Source organism: Ctenocephalides felis, unplaced genomic scaffold (genome assembly GCF_003426905.1).
Source record: "Ctenocephalides felis isolate EL2017-DRISC unplaced genomic scaffold, ASM342690v1 CF-g0.4_SCAFFOLD_03573, whole genome shotgun sequence".
NCBI lineage: Eukaryota > Metazoa > Arthropoda > Insecta > Siphonaptera > Pulicidae > Ctenocephalides > Ctenocephalides felis.
In genome coordinates, this window is record NW_020539727.1 from 21565058 (window position 1) to 21581623 (window position 16566).

General features: G+C 30.1%; 2 protein-coding genes across 2 annotated transcripts in view; both read left to right on the plus strand.

Moving 5' to 3' along the window:
• Positions 1-14872, plus strand: part of LOC113389755 — a 78371-nt gene extending 63499 nt beyond the window's left edge. The window contains exons 5-12 of the mRNA XM_026626764.1: positions 3104-3242; positions 4169-4302; positions 5796-5939; positions 9127-9372; positions 9431-9592; positions 11768-12052; positions 12114-12307; positions 14558-14872. Of these exons, the coding sequence (XP_026482549.1) occupies positions 3104-3242; positions 4169-4302; positions 5796-5939; positions 9127-9372; positions 9431-9592; positions 11768-12052; positions 12114-12307; positions 14558-14872 (1619 nt within the window). The remainder of the gene's footprint in view (positions 1-3103; positions 3243-4168; positions 4303-5795; positions 5940-9126; positions 9373-9430; positions 9593-11767; positions 12053-12113; positions 12308-14557) is intronic.
• A 44-nt stretch (positions 14873-14916) lies between these two features.
• The window catches only part of LOC113389136, a gene marked incomplete in the record, with an annotated part of 42548 nt that continues 40898 nt past the window's right edge, over positions 14917-16566 (plus strand). Inside the window, 1 exon segment of the mRNA XM_026626189.1 lies at positions 14917-15010.

Sequence of the window (16566 nt, forward strand, 5' to 3'; positions counted from 1 at the left end):
AAACAGATGTTCTTTAAAGTCTGTCTGGAAGCGTGCTATAAATTTAAAACCATGTACATATTTAAATATATATATATATATATATATATATATATATATATATAATTTTATCTCCTAAAGGGGATTACAGAGAATTTCATCTGTGAAATATGCCAGACACGAAAAAAGAATCTAGAGTACTACATCAACTGAGTAACGAGCCAAAAGTCGATCATTTGTCCAAAAAATTGGTACAAAAATAAGAAAAATTATTATATACATTTATAACAAATATTCTCTGTCTATTTTGACTAAAATTTGTTAACAAAAAAAATTTCGTTGTTAATTAAATTTTGCTTAAAATTTGACAATATAATTATCTCAAAATATGAGTTTAAAAAAAACTATAGGTCGAAATTTAATAGGTTTAAATTTAATATAATAACCCTAAACTGTCATGTAAATGTAAATACATATCAATTCCTAATTTCAAATAATAATTATTATCATTTTGGTGTTATCTTTGCTTTCAAGTGAAAAGCACTTTAACAGAAGCGATCTCTCAAATCTTCAAAGGGACGACTAATTAGTCCGAACAAACATTCAAGCACACACACATACACACACACATATATATACACACACACATATATATATATATATATATATATATATATTTATCTTCTTCTTCTTATATATAAAAATGGAGCTCTCGATAAAATGATTCACTAAAACTTGAAAACGGCTAAACCGATTTGGCCAACCTTAGTCTCGAAAAATTCGTGCTAATCAGTAGTTTGTCGGAAAGGTGAGATATTATTTCAAAATCGTGCAGAAACTTTACATTTTTAATTTGAAAATTTTTGTAGAAGCGTAACTTGAATAAAACAATGAACGGTGGCTAATACGTCAAATGTCAAACGTTTTTGACAGATGATGTTCAATCACGTTTAATAGGATGTTTATACGTGAATAATTATTTAATTATGATTAAATTGTAGTAAGTAGTTTTGTTTGTAGTTTTATTTATACACAAAACGTTAGTAAACGTTTTGACGTATACAAATTGACGGCTAAAAATATATTTTAAAAATATAAAGCGTTGTAATACAGTTATGAAATTATAGTATATTATTTCTTAATATGTGTACTGAATTATAAAAATATAAAATCAAATATGTTTCTAACAGAAGAAACTAAAAAATTGCAATGCACACTTGCATACTCTATTTTTATTAGTCGCGAATCGACTGTTGGATATGATATGAGAAGTACTTTTGAAAAATGTTTTAAAAATGTACAATATTATACTAGAGCTATGAAATTGTAGTATGTTATTACTTAATATATGTACTCAATTATAAAAATATAAAATCATATAGGTTTGTAACAAAAAAAGCTATAAATGTGCAATTTTGTAAACAAATGCACTCTTGCATATATAGTTTCCAATAGTTGCAAGTCCACGGTTTGATGAGTATTTTGAAAAATATTTAAAATTATAAAACGTTATACTAGAGTTACCAAATTTTAGTATGCTATTTCTTAATATGTGTACTAAATTATAAAAATATAAAATCACACATGTTTCTTACAAAAACAGCTATAAATTTGCAATTCAGTAAAATCATGTAATAGAGCCGCAAGTCTTACTACAAACTCAACAATATCAACTTTTTTGAAATGTTAATATGAAAATGCACTTTTTGGCATATTTTTCTCAAACACAGAATATACAGCGGGTCAGCTAGTATATATATATATATACATATATTTATATATATATTCACAAAATAAAGAAAGCTTCTGACGTCCACCACATTTTTCCTTTATTATTGTAGATCACTTGTTACTTATCCCACTTCTGCTTCTGTAATTTTGTATCACGGGCTTTTGTTTTCAATTTCCTGCATTTCTTAAATAAAAAAAAACTAAATTCATGATCATTTTACTTCGTCACTTTATTTCCTACTTCAAATCTGATTGATAGTTTGTCCTGCTGTACTATTAATAGTATTCCATTAACTGGTACTATTTATAGTACCTAGAGTAGAACTATAAATGCAGAGCACTTGAACTTGATTACTTTTCTAATAATATTAATTAGATGACTGCTCGCTCGATTAAGCCCACCAGGATATATATATTTATATATATTTATATATATTTATATATATATATATATATATATATATATATATATTGTTGTAAGAGGCGACAGCCTGTCAAATTCTTAATTAAACAGGAAGCAACGAAAGTGACGAATTGGACGTGAAATTGATTCAATTGGATTAAATTTCGAGTCCTACACTAATTCCAGACGAGAAAATAGAATGTATATATAACCTTCTTCTATATAAATAAAAATAAGTCGGGTTATAAGCTAAGAAAATTAGTTGTGCATGGCATCGTGCCTTAATGCAAGCTGCTGGAACTTCACGCACCGTAATTAAAAATTCGAGTAATGACATTAGTGAGAATTATCAGAATTATGCTTGGTTAAGTCAACGAGCAATTCTTGCCGCAAAGAATAATGATGTACACGCACTGAATTTCACCATTCAATCAAAAATTGCTGGCGATTTGGTGACATACCAATGATTCCGACTGGTCTTCCGTTTGACTTCAAACGATTGCAATTTCCAAGCGTTTGCAATAACAAGTCTCAAGGCCAATCGTTTAGTGTTTACGGGATAAATTTCAAATAGATTATTTAGAAAATCATTGTTTTTCACATGGGCAGTTATACGTTGCCTGGTCACGAGTTGGAAAACCATCCGCTTTGTTTGTGTTAAGGTCAGACCAAAAAACAAAAAATGTGGTTTACTAAAGAGCACTTCAATAAAACGGATAATTTGCGGATTCACTTTCATTTACTTAGAGAAGTTCAACTAAAAAACACTTCATTTTTGTAATCGAAATAAATTCATTACTGTTGTATAATAAAATCAAATTTTTCTTTTTCAAATATAAAACAAACAAAAAATTTCTTCATCTTTCTCACGAAACCATCTGGTGGCGAAACGGATTTCGTCGGGTTTGCTAGTAGTATATATAAATATGAATACCAGAAAATTCGTAGACTTAATTATTTCTTTTAATTTGATTTTTTCTATTTTTTCAGGAGCCTACGGTCGTCTAGCAATGGACGATATTTTACTCTTAAGCTCTAAGGATAGCAATGCTGCCTCTTTATGGGTTGACTATTTGACCACTTGCTTTGACCACATTACCAGGGGCAAGGCCAATTCTGCCAAAATCAGGTAGGGGAGAAAAAATTGCGAACATCATATTTTGTACAATGTTAAAAAATCACGAAATATCACGTGGGGGTATAGTATTTCAAATTAAATATTTCAAATTAATCTATTTTTAATAATCATTCATAATATCATCATTTATAATAATTCACAACTAATTTTATTAATGTAATTAATAACTATTAGTATAATTGATAATTTTGTATATCATTCGTTGTACAACTTTGCTTCCGCCGTTTTAACAATACGAGTTCTTTACAATAATGGCGGCAGCAAAGTTGTACATCTAATATATTTCCGATCAAATTTTAGGGTATACCGAGTTGTTGTAGGACTAAATGCTGTTTAACAATATTGTCAATGATTTAATTTTGAACAAATTTGCCGAAGACATCGTTTATTTCAAATGAACAGTTTAGAAGTTACAAGCGATGAAATAAAAATATGCACTTGATATACTAAAACTTAAAGTTTGTTAGGAAACTAGAGTACTTTATACTCAGATTTTTTTGGCTCAATTGCAATTTTAAAGTATACCGAGTTGCTTTAGTGTATGACTATCTTAGACAATATTTTAGATAATTTAGTTTTGTACAAATTTGCCGAATATTTGATTAAAATCAGACTTATCGTTTGAAAGTTACAAGACATTGCATAAATCAATATGCAGTCTGATGGGTGTAATGAGGTGTCAAAACATTTTGCGTTAAATATATCGTGTGGGGTATCATTTGAAAGGCCTCGATAGAATATATTTAAATGTGAAATTGAATGACATGATAAAACAATAGGGTTAGTAGGATATCACGGTAGTAGGATATCACGTGCATTTATTTTTTACCTCATTTATAAAAAAATCCAAACATTTTCCAGAAAAATAAATCGTTACTAAAAGTGTAGAAATCTCTCATTCCTAATATTTTTTCCAGAGTATTTCCATTTTATGCTGAAGATTTACCAGCAACTCCTTGTCCAGAGCTGGTACGTCGAATCAGGAGTGCCAAGTTGCTCCTAATTGTGCTTTGTCCTCGACTTTTGCAAAGATGCTCCGAAAAAACTGAAGGTAAGAAAGGATTATATATATATATATATATATATATATATATATATACTAGATGACCCGACAGACGTTGTCCTGTACCCACATGCAGGTTTTTTTAATATCCTATACTAATATTAAACGTTCAGTTAAAAATAATAATTATTGTTTTTCGAATTACTATTTACACCAATATATGAGGGATGTGTTAAATGTAGAACTGCTTCAAATTAAATGATGATTCTCAATTCCCACAGTTAACAATTTAATTATTCCTTTAACAAATAATAAAATATGTTCGATAAAATTGTATATCAAAAATTATACACTGCAATTTATAGAACAAATTTATTTCTAATTGCTCAATTTATTTTAATGCCAAGGGTTATACAATATTTTTAGTCATACCTGTAGATGTGGATGTATAAATGAATGATTTTTTATTTATTCACGACTAAAACATTGATTTTCCAAATTTATCACACGAAAAATCATCGTATGCCTTTGTGATGTATTTATTATAATATATTCAAGATACACGTGTCGAAATTTTTCTACCCAAAATAATTGCTTCAATAATGTTGCCTATAATTTTTATAATTTTGTACCATATTTTAACTGGCTTTTAGTAATTTTAATATCTAAATTACATTTTTCTCACTAATAATTCAATATACATTATAACTTAAGTTCATATTTAAAGTGAATTAATTTGTCAAATCGTGTTCACATGTGCTCTATTCAACCTACGATCAATAAAATTATTGCAGTAAATGCAGAGGAAAAAGCGGGTGCCCTGTGAATTTTTTACTGTGCTCTAATTTTCTTGATATTTTGGAAATAGACTAATCTTAATCTTAAGTTCAGAAGTGAAAACAATTTGCACTCTTTCATCACCTCCGGTATTAATTGGATTATAACTCTTTTAATTTTGATTTTATCAGAACTTGTAATATACTATTTTAAAGGTAATGGCAATTGACAGTCTTTTCAATGCCAAACAATGCCTCAAATATTTTTAATATCAATGAATGATAAGCGGTTTTTTATAATTTTTAACATTTATTTCTTCAATCTAACTATATTTCTATAATTCAAAAAAATGTATAAAATTCCCATAACAAACTTCAGAAAGATTTATCAAAATCAGAATAATCGTTTAGGAGGATTATCCTTTCATGTACTATTACAGAAGTATTTTAACGCTCAAATTCATTATTATTATTATTATTTAGTTAGAAAACGTTTGTATGTGAAAAAGAAAAGGGTTGTTTTTAGGGTTTTGCCGGCAATTATTAGATTTTTTTTTCGCCGTAAGAACTATCCTTAGACTTGAACGAACATTTAAAAAAAAAAGAATTGGCCAAATTGGTCTAGGCGTTGTTGAGTTATGCGCTTACCAACACATTTTGCGATTTTTTTAAATATTAAAGATTGGTTGATTTTCACCAAATCATCATTCTAAAATTTAACAATAGTCTTTTTGATCTAATGTTATTTACATTATTCTTTTTTAGACAAATGCGATTCCTCGAGCGAAGTCGATTTATGTGACGTATCAGATGGCATGAACTCCTTCACAGCCAGAATTTCTGCAGATCGTGTAATTGCTGCTATGTTGGGCGTCAAAAATGGTGATGTCAAGGAACAACATAAAAAAGGTAAACTAGTGGTGTATGGCATCGTGCCTTAAGGCAAATTGCTGGAAGTTCCCGTACCGTAATGAAATATTCGAGATATTTTAAACGTTAATAACAAATACTGTAAGGTTAATTATTTTTGCTATCTTGTTATATCTGAGCAAATCAAATGTAAATCATAAATCATAAATCAATTTATCTCCAGAACATTAACAATCGTCATTTCATTTTGAATTCAATTTTTAAAAAAAGAGTGCGCGTAAGGATCACACGCGATTGAAGTAAAACTTATTTGCTACTGTACAAAGTAGCAAATTTAAGTTAAGTAAAAATAAATACATCATATAACAATTTGGAATAATGTTTATTAGTAATATGGTAACACTCGTGATGCACACATTTATTAGTGTCGTCAATCATTATACACATTTTATAATGATAAATTATAAATTATATATTTATGATTGCATTAAAAATATGAATAATATTTACAAACAATAATGCAATCAAAGTCGTACTTGAAATATGACATGATCGTTTTAAAGTAATTGCTGATTAATAAATTCTATAATATTCATTCACACAATGGATTATGTTAAACAACGCCTAAACAAATATTGTTTTTGCAAATTAACTCATCCTGTAACAATTGTGTTTGAAGAACTTCATGTAATTAAAATTAACATACATTCATTTACTTTTACTTTATTTTTTTTTACTTTTTCGCTGATGATATAATCTCATTCCTTGAACAGCTGTAATATCCGTCTTGCCTAACAAATTGAAGCCATACTTTTATATTTGTTTTGCTTGATCTATGAATCATTTGCTTTTTTATGTGAACGTTAATGCAATGATCATCATCAATATTACGAGGTAATAAATTAACCATATTATTAATGCCAACAGGCACATTTATAATTTGGTCAAATATTCCAAATTGTCCATTTGCATGTCTCAATCGTCTAATTTGCATGAAACGCAACCTAGGTGAAATTAACCTTTCAGATACAATATCTAGTTTAGGTAGATGGGAATTTTACCCGAATTTAATACCTTTCAACAAGTTTGACATCCAACCTGATTATTTGAATCAATATTCAAAAAAACATTATCAAGAATTTGTTTTTGAGCATCATTTGATATTTCTAAGTCACTTTGAAACCAAAGTCGATCACACACAAAACATACATAGCCAAAGCTGTCATTTGTAAATTGTTTTTCAAACAATTTTCGTAGCTTGGCGGCATTTTCACATTTTTCAATAGTTTTCAATAGTCACATAATTGGAAAAGTACATAAACAGTCTAAACGCACTTGGATAAACATTTGTATCAGGGTGGCGCTTAGACTGTTCTTAGCCTGGGCAATTTTTTGAATTTCTAATCCAAAACTACAAAAATATTTTGTGGACAATAAAACAAGATGTAATAATTTTTTATCCTCAAAATCAATTGTTTTGTCAATACAAGCAGAAAGTTTTTTAGATCATTCTGCTTGTCAGTAGAGTCCCTTTTGTCCTAATATTTTCATTTGCTCAGTAGAGTCCCTTTTTCTTCTTTATATTTTCATTTGCTCGTCAGTAGAGTCCTTTTTTATAATATTTTCATTATGCTTATCAGTAGAGTTTCTTTTTCTTACAATATTTTCAATTTGCTCGTCAGTAGGGTCCATTTCTTCTAATATTTTTATTTGCTTGTCAGTAGAGTCTTTTTTTCTAATATTTTCATTATGCTTGTCAGTAGAGTTTCTTTTTCTTCCAATATTTTTATTTGCTTGTCAGTAGGGTCCCTTTCCTCCAATATTTTTATTATGCTTGTCAGTAGAGTTTCTTTTTCTTACAATATTTTCAATTTGCTCGTCAGTAGGGTCCCTTTCTTCCAATATTTTTATTTGCTCGTCAGTAGGGTCCCTTACTTTCAATATTTTTATTTGCTTGTCAGTAGAGTCCATTCTTTCTTTTTGTATTTTTATTTGCTTGTCAGTAGAGTCAATTTTTTCTAATATTTTCATTATGCTTGTCAGTAGAGTTTTATTTCTTACAATATTCACAATTTGCTCGTCAGTAGAGTCCCTTTTACTTTCAAAACGTTTTAAGCAAAATTTTTCCTGTCAGTAGACTCCTTTTTTCTAATATTTTTATTTGCTCGTCAGTAGAGTTCTGCTTCCAATCATTACAAATTGAATGATTTCTAGATAATTCAAATCCAATACCCCGTTCTTTCACAAACTCGATTTCTATCTTCTGCACTCTTTGCTCCGTATCTCCGTAACGGCTGGACCTGCCTTTGCCAAAAACTAATCAGCACATCTCCCTATCAATAGGGATTGAATGATGTTTAAACCATTCAAATCGGTTGATCCGTGCGCCCGAAAACGTGGACAAAAAAATGCGGACATACGAAACACACACATCCATTTAGTTTCTGAGGTATGCCTTAAAAATGTTCAGAAACCTTCAAAACGCCGAGAAATGCAAAAATTTTTAGTTTCGATTTTCGGCCCATTACTATAATTACCCTACGGGAAGTTAAATACACCTAAGTCTGTTTTTACACGGTCTTTTTGTACACGGTTTTGATATAACACGGTCTGAAAATTGAATATTTTTAATTTTTTTATACGATTTTATTCCATCTATCACGATTTGAAATTTTATGTACTTAATTTTTTTTTGTCAAATTTAATTTTTGCGAAGTACTCGTATGTTCATATAACAAAAAAGTGTTTATGAAAGAAAAAAGTCTGAAACCATCGATAGTATCGATAGTTTGCGAAAACTAGCTTAAAGATTTAAGTGAATTCCCCTTTAGCGCGTACAAACAATTTTTACTGGTCAAAGCAAATGTGAATAGCACTAATTTAGGGGAATACCCTAAAAATTCTTGTTTTTCACTAATTTTAATAGGTTTTAGAGATTATGAACAAATCACCCATTTTTGTATAAGATCAATGTTTTTTTTTACACGATTTTTTTTACACGGCTTCTCCTGGAACCAATCTACCATGTAAAAATAGACTTAGGTATATAGACTTTTTTTGCAACGCCCTGAACACTGGTCTTCGCCCAGTCCTGGTAATTAATAGGAAGATATTTCTATATTTTATAAAAATGTATTGAAATATGTGATTATCAAAAGTATACAAAATGTCATGACATAATTAATTTTTTTCCTCTAATTATTAATGTTTGTTTTTATTCCCCCAGCGTTGACTTCCTACGACCACTGGACACGCCTAGAAGTCCGTGACCAGGACCAGAATTTTGTAGGATGTCTCCTAAATACATCAATGAGCATCATAGGACGTCCTGGTGGAAGTTGTGCTAATATCCAGGATGACCTTCCCACAAATCCTGGACGTGACCAAGTAGACTGCCCAATGGTGGATCCAAATGAGATGACCATGGTGCAGGAGGATGGTGGTAAAGCTGGATTTAGTGTCCAGCCGAAAAAAGGTAGACAGTTGGTATATTTACATATTGTCAACCAGTTTTATATGTATATTTTATCAGGTTCGATATGGTCAATCGCGTATCCTGGCTTTGCTGAATGATCCTGTTACATCACAAGATTGCGTCGAAGTTTTTGTCGAAAAGAGCGAATCTGGTGAGATGGTGAGGGCTCAGCAAATACGCAAACGGAATCCTTATACTGTCCAATTCACAGTACCAGGTACTTATTAAAAGTTAAGGTTTGCAAAAAACAAGAATTTGTTCTCAGTATTTTGAAATAAAACTTTTTTGGCGCGACATGGGTGTAAATCCGTACAAATGCAACGGAAATTGTTACGCCAACGTGAAGTGAGAGTCGTTCGCTCTCGATGATATGATTTCTATACGGGTCGATTCTGATTGGTCATCGGAAGAATATTTTATCCCGTCCCCCAAAAATAATTGCAGTGCAAATAATGAAAAACCCATGAGGCGCAAACTTCTAACAAATGTCAGTCATCGACTTTATACGTGCGTACGTCACCGAAAGCATGAAGCATAGTGTTCAAATTACCGGTGTTATGTCAAAACTTTTTTAAGATTAAATATGTAGAAGTATAAATTGTGAGTTAATAAAAAATGTCAGGATCGGAAGAATATTTTATCCCGTCCCCCATAAATAATTGTAGTGCAAATGATCGCAAATAATGACATATGAAAAATCTCCGCTGCGTAAGAAATGTAAGTTTATTGAAGTAATTTGTATTATTCGAGTTATTCGAGGTTACTATATACCTTTGAGGTTATTACTAAAATAGAAAATATTTTTACAAAAGACAGATACGATTACGTGATAAGTGAAATTGTGGAAACAATATTTCTTTATTGGAAATTTAACGTAAGTTTTCATGTTTCTCTTTTATGATGGCTATGGAGACTAAATTTAATTTATTTTAATAGTAATTATAAATATTGATGCAGGTTTAAAGCCTCTTACAAACTCTGAAAGATCAAGATTACATCGTCAAACAAAACAACTTGAGGAAAATAATCGGTTTCTGCCAATTTGTTAGAAAATCTTGAGAGAGGTATCAATTTAGATGTTAATGTCAACACCAATGACATAAATAAGAATCTTTTCAAGCTATTTGACTCCTGAAAAACACTACAACTAATCACATTTAAACATATTATTCTGTTATCTTTTTAAATGAAAGTACCGCTGTTACTTTTTCTGATACAGCAACTACATCACGTCAATTGTAAATTGATAATTCTGTATATAATGTGACAAGAAATGATCTTTTGCAAGAGTCAAATGAAGTATTTGAATTTCCATATAAAGACTTCAATTTGTTTAGGAATGCACGAAAATTGTTTGAAAAACAATTTACAAATGATAGCTTTGGCTATGTATGCTTTGTGTGTGATAGACTTTGGTTTCAAAGTGACTTAAAAATATCAAATGAAGCGCAAAAACAAATTCTTAATAATGGTTTTCTGAATATTGATTCAAATAATCAGATTGGATGTCAAACTGGTCGAAAGGCATTAAACTTGGGTAAAATTCCCACTTTGTGTAAATTTAACTGGTTTGTATTTCCACCTGTACCAAATTATCTACCCAAACTAGATACTGTATTTGAAAGGTTAATTTCACCTAGGTTGTGTTCCATGCAAATTAGACGATTGCGACATGCAAATGGACAATTTGGAATATTTTTGGCCAAATTATAAATGTGCCTGTTGACGTTGATAATATGGTTAATTTACTACCTTGTAATATTGATGATAATCATTGCATTAACATTCACATAAAAAAGAAAATGATTCATAGATCAAGCTTGATAAATAAAACAGATATAAAAGTATGGCTTCAATTTTTTAGGCAAGACAGATATTATAGCTGTTCTAAGAATGAGATTATATCGTCAGCGAAAAAGTAAAAAAATACAAACAGTAAATGAATGTATGTTAATTTTAATTACATGAAGTTCTTCAAACACAATTGTTTCAGGATGAGTTAATTTGCAAAAACAATATTTGTTTTGGCGTTGTTTAACATAATCCACTGTGTGAACGAATATTATAGAATTTATTAATCAGCTATTACTTTAGACCGATCATGTCATATTTCAAGTATGACTTTGATTACATTATTGTTTGTAAATATTATACATATTTTTAATGCTATTATAAATATATAATTTATAATTTTATCATTATATAAATGTGTTTAATTGTCAACACTAATAAATATGTGCATCACGAGTGTTACCATATTACTAATAAACATTATTCCAAATTGTTATATGATGTATTTATTTTTACTTAACTTAAATGTGCTACTTTGTACAGTAGCAAATAAGTTTTACTTCAATCGCGTGTGATCCTTACTCTTTTTTTATTTTTCTAGATCTTTGTATGACCGAATCTTGTCTTCTGAGTATTCAACTACGAATCAACGGCAAGTCCATGGGTTCAAGGCCGATAAAATGCGAGGCAAGGTGTCGGGAATTTGAAAGAATTCTCAGAGAATGCCTAGATCGTCCTGATGGGCTCTGGGGTCTTTTGGGACTTCCTGGAAATTTGCAAGATCGCGATAGATTAGACGCTGCTTTGTGCAGAGCCTTGAGGGAAAATATCCCTCAGGACTTCCAACTGTTGGCTGGACCTGGTGTTGACGATTTAGGATGCACAGGTAAAACGGATTTACACAAAATTTGAATAATTTTCAAGATAATAATTTTATTCTTTGCCAGGAATTTTACCAGAATGTCCATCTCTACTGCACTTTTGTGCCAGGTATGGGTTGGAACGTACAGCCATGCGTTTGCTGGATTGTCCAGGAGGTGGTTTTAGTGGGACAACTTTAGATGCATCAGGACGTAGTCCTGCAGAACTTGCAAGTCAAAATGGACACCATAGACTGGCATCTATTCTACAAGGCTACATGGTAAGTCAAGTAAATATTTGTTGACAATATATATATATATATATATATATATATATATATATATATATATATATATCAAAGTCATCATTAATTTCATGAAAAGTAATTCTATACAGTTTTAGAATCTTTCGTTAGTTATATTTCTTCTCTGTTTCTCTTTCCCCTTTCGTTTCTCACAACCCGCTCCCACTCCTTCACTACACGTGCGTGACTACACTGCGTTGTAACCTTGATCATTGTCCACAATGCACGGCTATCAATAACATTAAATATAGGAGGGCAAATATGTGCTCCTTCTATTTTTCGTTTGTTAATATAATAGTATTTTATTATTTTACACAAATTTATAATATAATATAATTAATTTTTTCTTTTGTTTTTCCTGGTTTGGTATGTATGTAAATAAAAGAAACAAATAAATACAATTATTTATTTATAATATACGTTTCGACACGGATTGTGTGTCATCATTCAGCAATTCTTTGTTAACAGTATCTAAAAAATTTACAAAATTTAAATAATAAATTTAATTTTATATTTAAAATAATTAAAAGGTATTATGTATTCCTTTATTGCTAAATCTGTTCTTATTACTTTAAACCACCATTGCGTTAATAAACGAAATTCTGCTCTTATAACAATATTATCATTATTTTCAAAAAATAATTTTCCAAATCTTTGACTATTGTTTTTCATGTTCTATTCGATATGTTTTATTTCCCAAATTTGTATCCACACTGTTTAACTATCCCTGAACATCCCTTTCCAAACACTTCTTTTGTGTCACGTGACTTTTCATTTTGTTTCCATTTGCTCATAACTACATTACACAAATTTTCAGTTTTAAAATTGAAAACAAAACATGTTCAGTTAATATTGTTTATTTTTCTATATTTATTTTATATGTAATGTATGATTGGTTTTTCTATATGTATTTATTCAAAAAATGCTTTTTTCCTGGTGTGGTATGTATACCTTTTAATTATTTTAAATATAAAATTAAATTTATTTTTTAAACTTTGTGAATATTTTTTAGATACTTTAGAGTGCCATAAATACAAAAAGTCTATTTTCATACTAACATTTCAAAAAAGTATTAAATTTTATTAAAGATAATCTGTCCAAACCATTTGACAATTGACGTATGAGCCGCCCTCCATTTTTTCATTTTAAATTAGGCTTCTACAAAAAAAAATTAAATTAAAAATGTAAAGTTTCTACGCAGTTTTGAAACAATTTCTCACCTCTCCCACAATCTCTGGATTAGCACGAATATTTCTAGACTAAAAGTGGCCAAATCGGTTCAGACGTTTTAGAGTTTTAGCGAATCTAACATAAGGAGCTCAGATATATATTAGAGAATTTAAAACACGATTTATTAGATAATAATCACTAGAAAAAAAAATTAATTACAAGGGTTTTATTAGATAAATATTATGCTGTGATATTAGTAAGGATGTACTAAAAAAAATGGATAAATTAATAAAGGGATTATTTTGTTAATATAAAATGCAAATTTAATTTTAAAATGCAGTGTTCATATATAGTATTTGATATAGTCAAAAACTGTTGTAAGTTGTTTAAAAACCTCGTAGGGTTTTCTTCGGATATCGTAAATGTTTTAAACGTTGGAATTTCTAAGAATGTTGTAAATTGTCTAAAAATGTTACAAAATTTTCTCTTTTAAAAATTTGGTAAGTTCTCCAAAAATATTGCAGAGTTTTCTAAGAATGTTGATTAGAGAAAGTTACTTCTTCAAGAAGAAATGACTCTGATTTAAATTAATATATACAATAGTATGAAAATGTAAATTAATATATACATTAGACAAAAGATTACAGAATACTTTTCTGGGAACCATAGCAGACTGATAAGATCCCAAATGCTATAGAAATGATATTATTTCAAGAACCAAAGCGCTTTCATCTATCTTTTATATTTGGCTATATTTGTCATTTTCCATTTATACAGTGAAAACCGACTTTTTTTTCTAAAAAACCGGTTTTTGAAAACCGACAAACCCTATTAAGAACGTTGCAAAGTGTGTTTTTTTTCTATTTATTTATTTGATATAATTCATACATACTGTATCTCAGTCAGACAATTGTTCTGGTATGAGAGATCACAGCAATTATAACAAAAACAAAATCTAAAAAAAAAACAAAACGTGTTGCAAAACATTTGTAAAAATGTTGTAAATTGTCAAAACGATCTTTTACCAAATGGTATTAAAATTCTTGTCTTTTTCAGCAAATGAATGAACTGAGTTCCATGTATGCCTATTTGAAGGGAATCAGTGGAAACAGACGTGTCTCGTCGCGAAATTCGGAGTCCCAAGAAGACGCAATGGGATATCTGGATATGACAACAAATTCCAGAAGATCTAAAAAGGATTCTATAAACTTGAATGTCGATAACGATAATACAGATGATTCTATGAGTGAACAGTGTTGTAGGTTGTTGGAAGAAGACGGTCCAAGGGCTACAAGTGATGCTTTGACATCGGAAGAGGTGGGAAAACAATATATAAATTTGTGTGGTTGTAGTTGGTGTCGATGCTACTAAAATTGTTTTTTGGTTTTAGGACAAATCTATCAGGAGTGTTAGCAGGGGCACAAATGCATCTTGTGGTGACTATGCTAATGCTTGTGCACATCCTGATGCCGATTATTGTCTTCAACCGTCTAATATACCTGTGCCAACCCTGGACTTGACACATAGAACTACATCAGTTGCAGGTAAAATTAAATTTTCTTATTAAAAAAATCGAGACTTTCCGTAGAATAAGTTATAGTGATCGCAAAAAAATCGAAAATGAAATTTTTTATATATCTTTACGTTTCAAAGGATTCTGAACATTTTGTCATACCTAAGAAAAAATGGATGTTTGTGTGTGTGCGGATACAAATTTTTGTCGACGCGGATCAACTAATTTGAATAATTCAAAAAACATTCGATTCGTATTGACAAAGAGACGTGCTGATTAGTATTTGGCGAAGGCAGGTCTAGCCGTTCCGACGATACGGCGCAAAAAGTGCCAAAAACGGTAACTCAGTTCTTAAGAGAACGGAGCGCCCGATTCTAATAATTCAATAGGCATTTTATTTGTGTTGACAAAATGAAGAACTGATTAAATTTTTGGAAAGGCAGGTCCAGCGGTTATGGACTCTCAATAAAAATAAGTTAAAAAAATGCCTTTTGGCGGCCAAAAATGTTTTTTGGACATATGTACATCAAATTATCAGATATTTTATAGAGATTTTAATAATAAGTACGAGTGTAATTTTTTTTGGGTTCCGTACCAAGATTTTTAATTACGGTGCAAGAAGTTCAAGCAATTTGCCTTAAGGCACGATGCCATGCACCCCACTAGTTTTTTTGCATATATTTAACGTTTTGCGACAAAAAATTATGTATGTGTGTGATTTTTTTTTTGACTAGGTCTTTTGTCTGGGTATATCGGGCTTACCCAGACAAAAGACTCAATCTCTTGTTTTTTGTGCCCATGAGAACCGCCGTTGAGCATTACTTAAGTAATGAATATTATATCCTCCCTATGAATTCACAGGGGGAGGATCTAGAATGCTATGATTCTCTCTGTATATATGCGTTTTAATTTAATAATTCATAGGAGAAGGATCTAGAATGCTATGATTTTCTCAGTATATATACGTTTTAATTTAAATAAAAAAATTAAATGCAATTTTTTGCATATATTTAACGTTTTGGGACAAAAGTTTATGATCATGTGATTTTTTCCTTGACTAGGTCTTTTGTCGGGGTATATCGGTCTCCATACCCAGACAAAAGAGTCAATCTCTTGGCTCTCCTGCCCATGAGAACCGCCGTTGAGCATTACTTCATAGGGGGAGGATTTGAATGCTATGGTTCCCTCATTTAAAGAAATTTAAAATAATAATAAGCGTTTTAATTTAAATAAATGAAAATAAAAAAATAAAATGGAATTTTTAAGGTATTGATACAAACATTTATATAGGTGTGTGATTTTTTTTCTCGACTAGGTCTTTTGTCTGGGTATGGAGTCCGACATACCCAGACAAAAGACTTAATCTTTTGGCTTTTGTGCCCATGAGAACCGTCGTTGGGCATTACTTCTTGGGGGGAGGGTCTAGAATGCTATGATTTTCTCTGCGTTTTAATTTAAAGAAATAAAAATAAAGAATAAAATAGAATTTTGTGCATATTTTTAAAGTTTTGAGAGAAAAATTTGTGATCATGTGATTTTTTTCTTGGCTAGG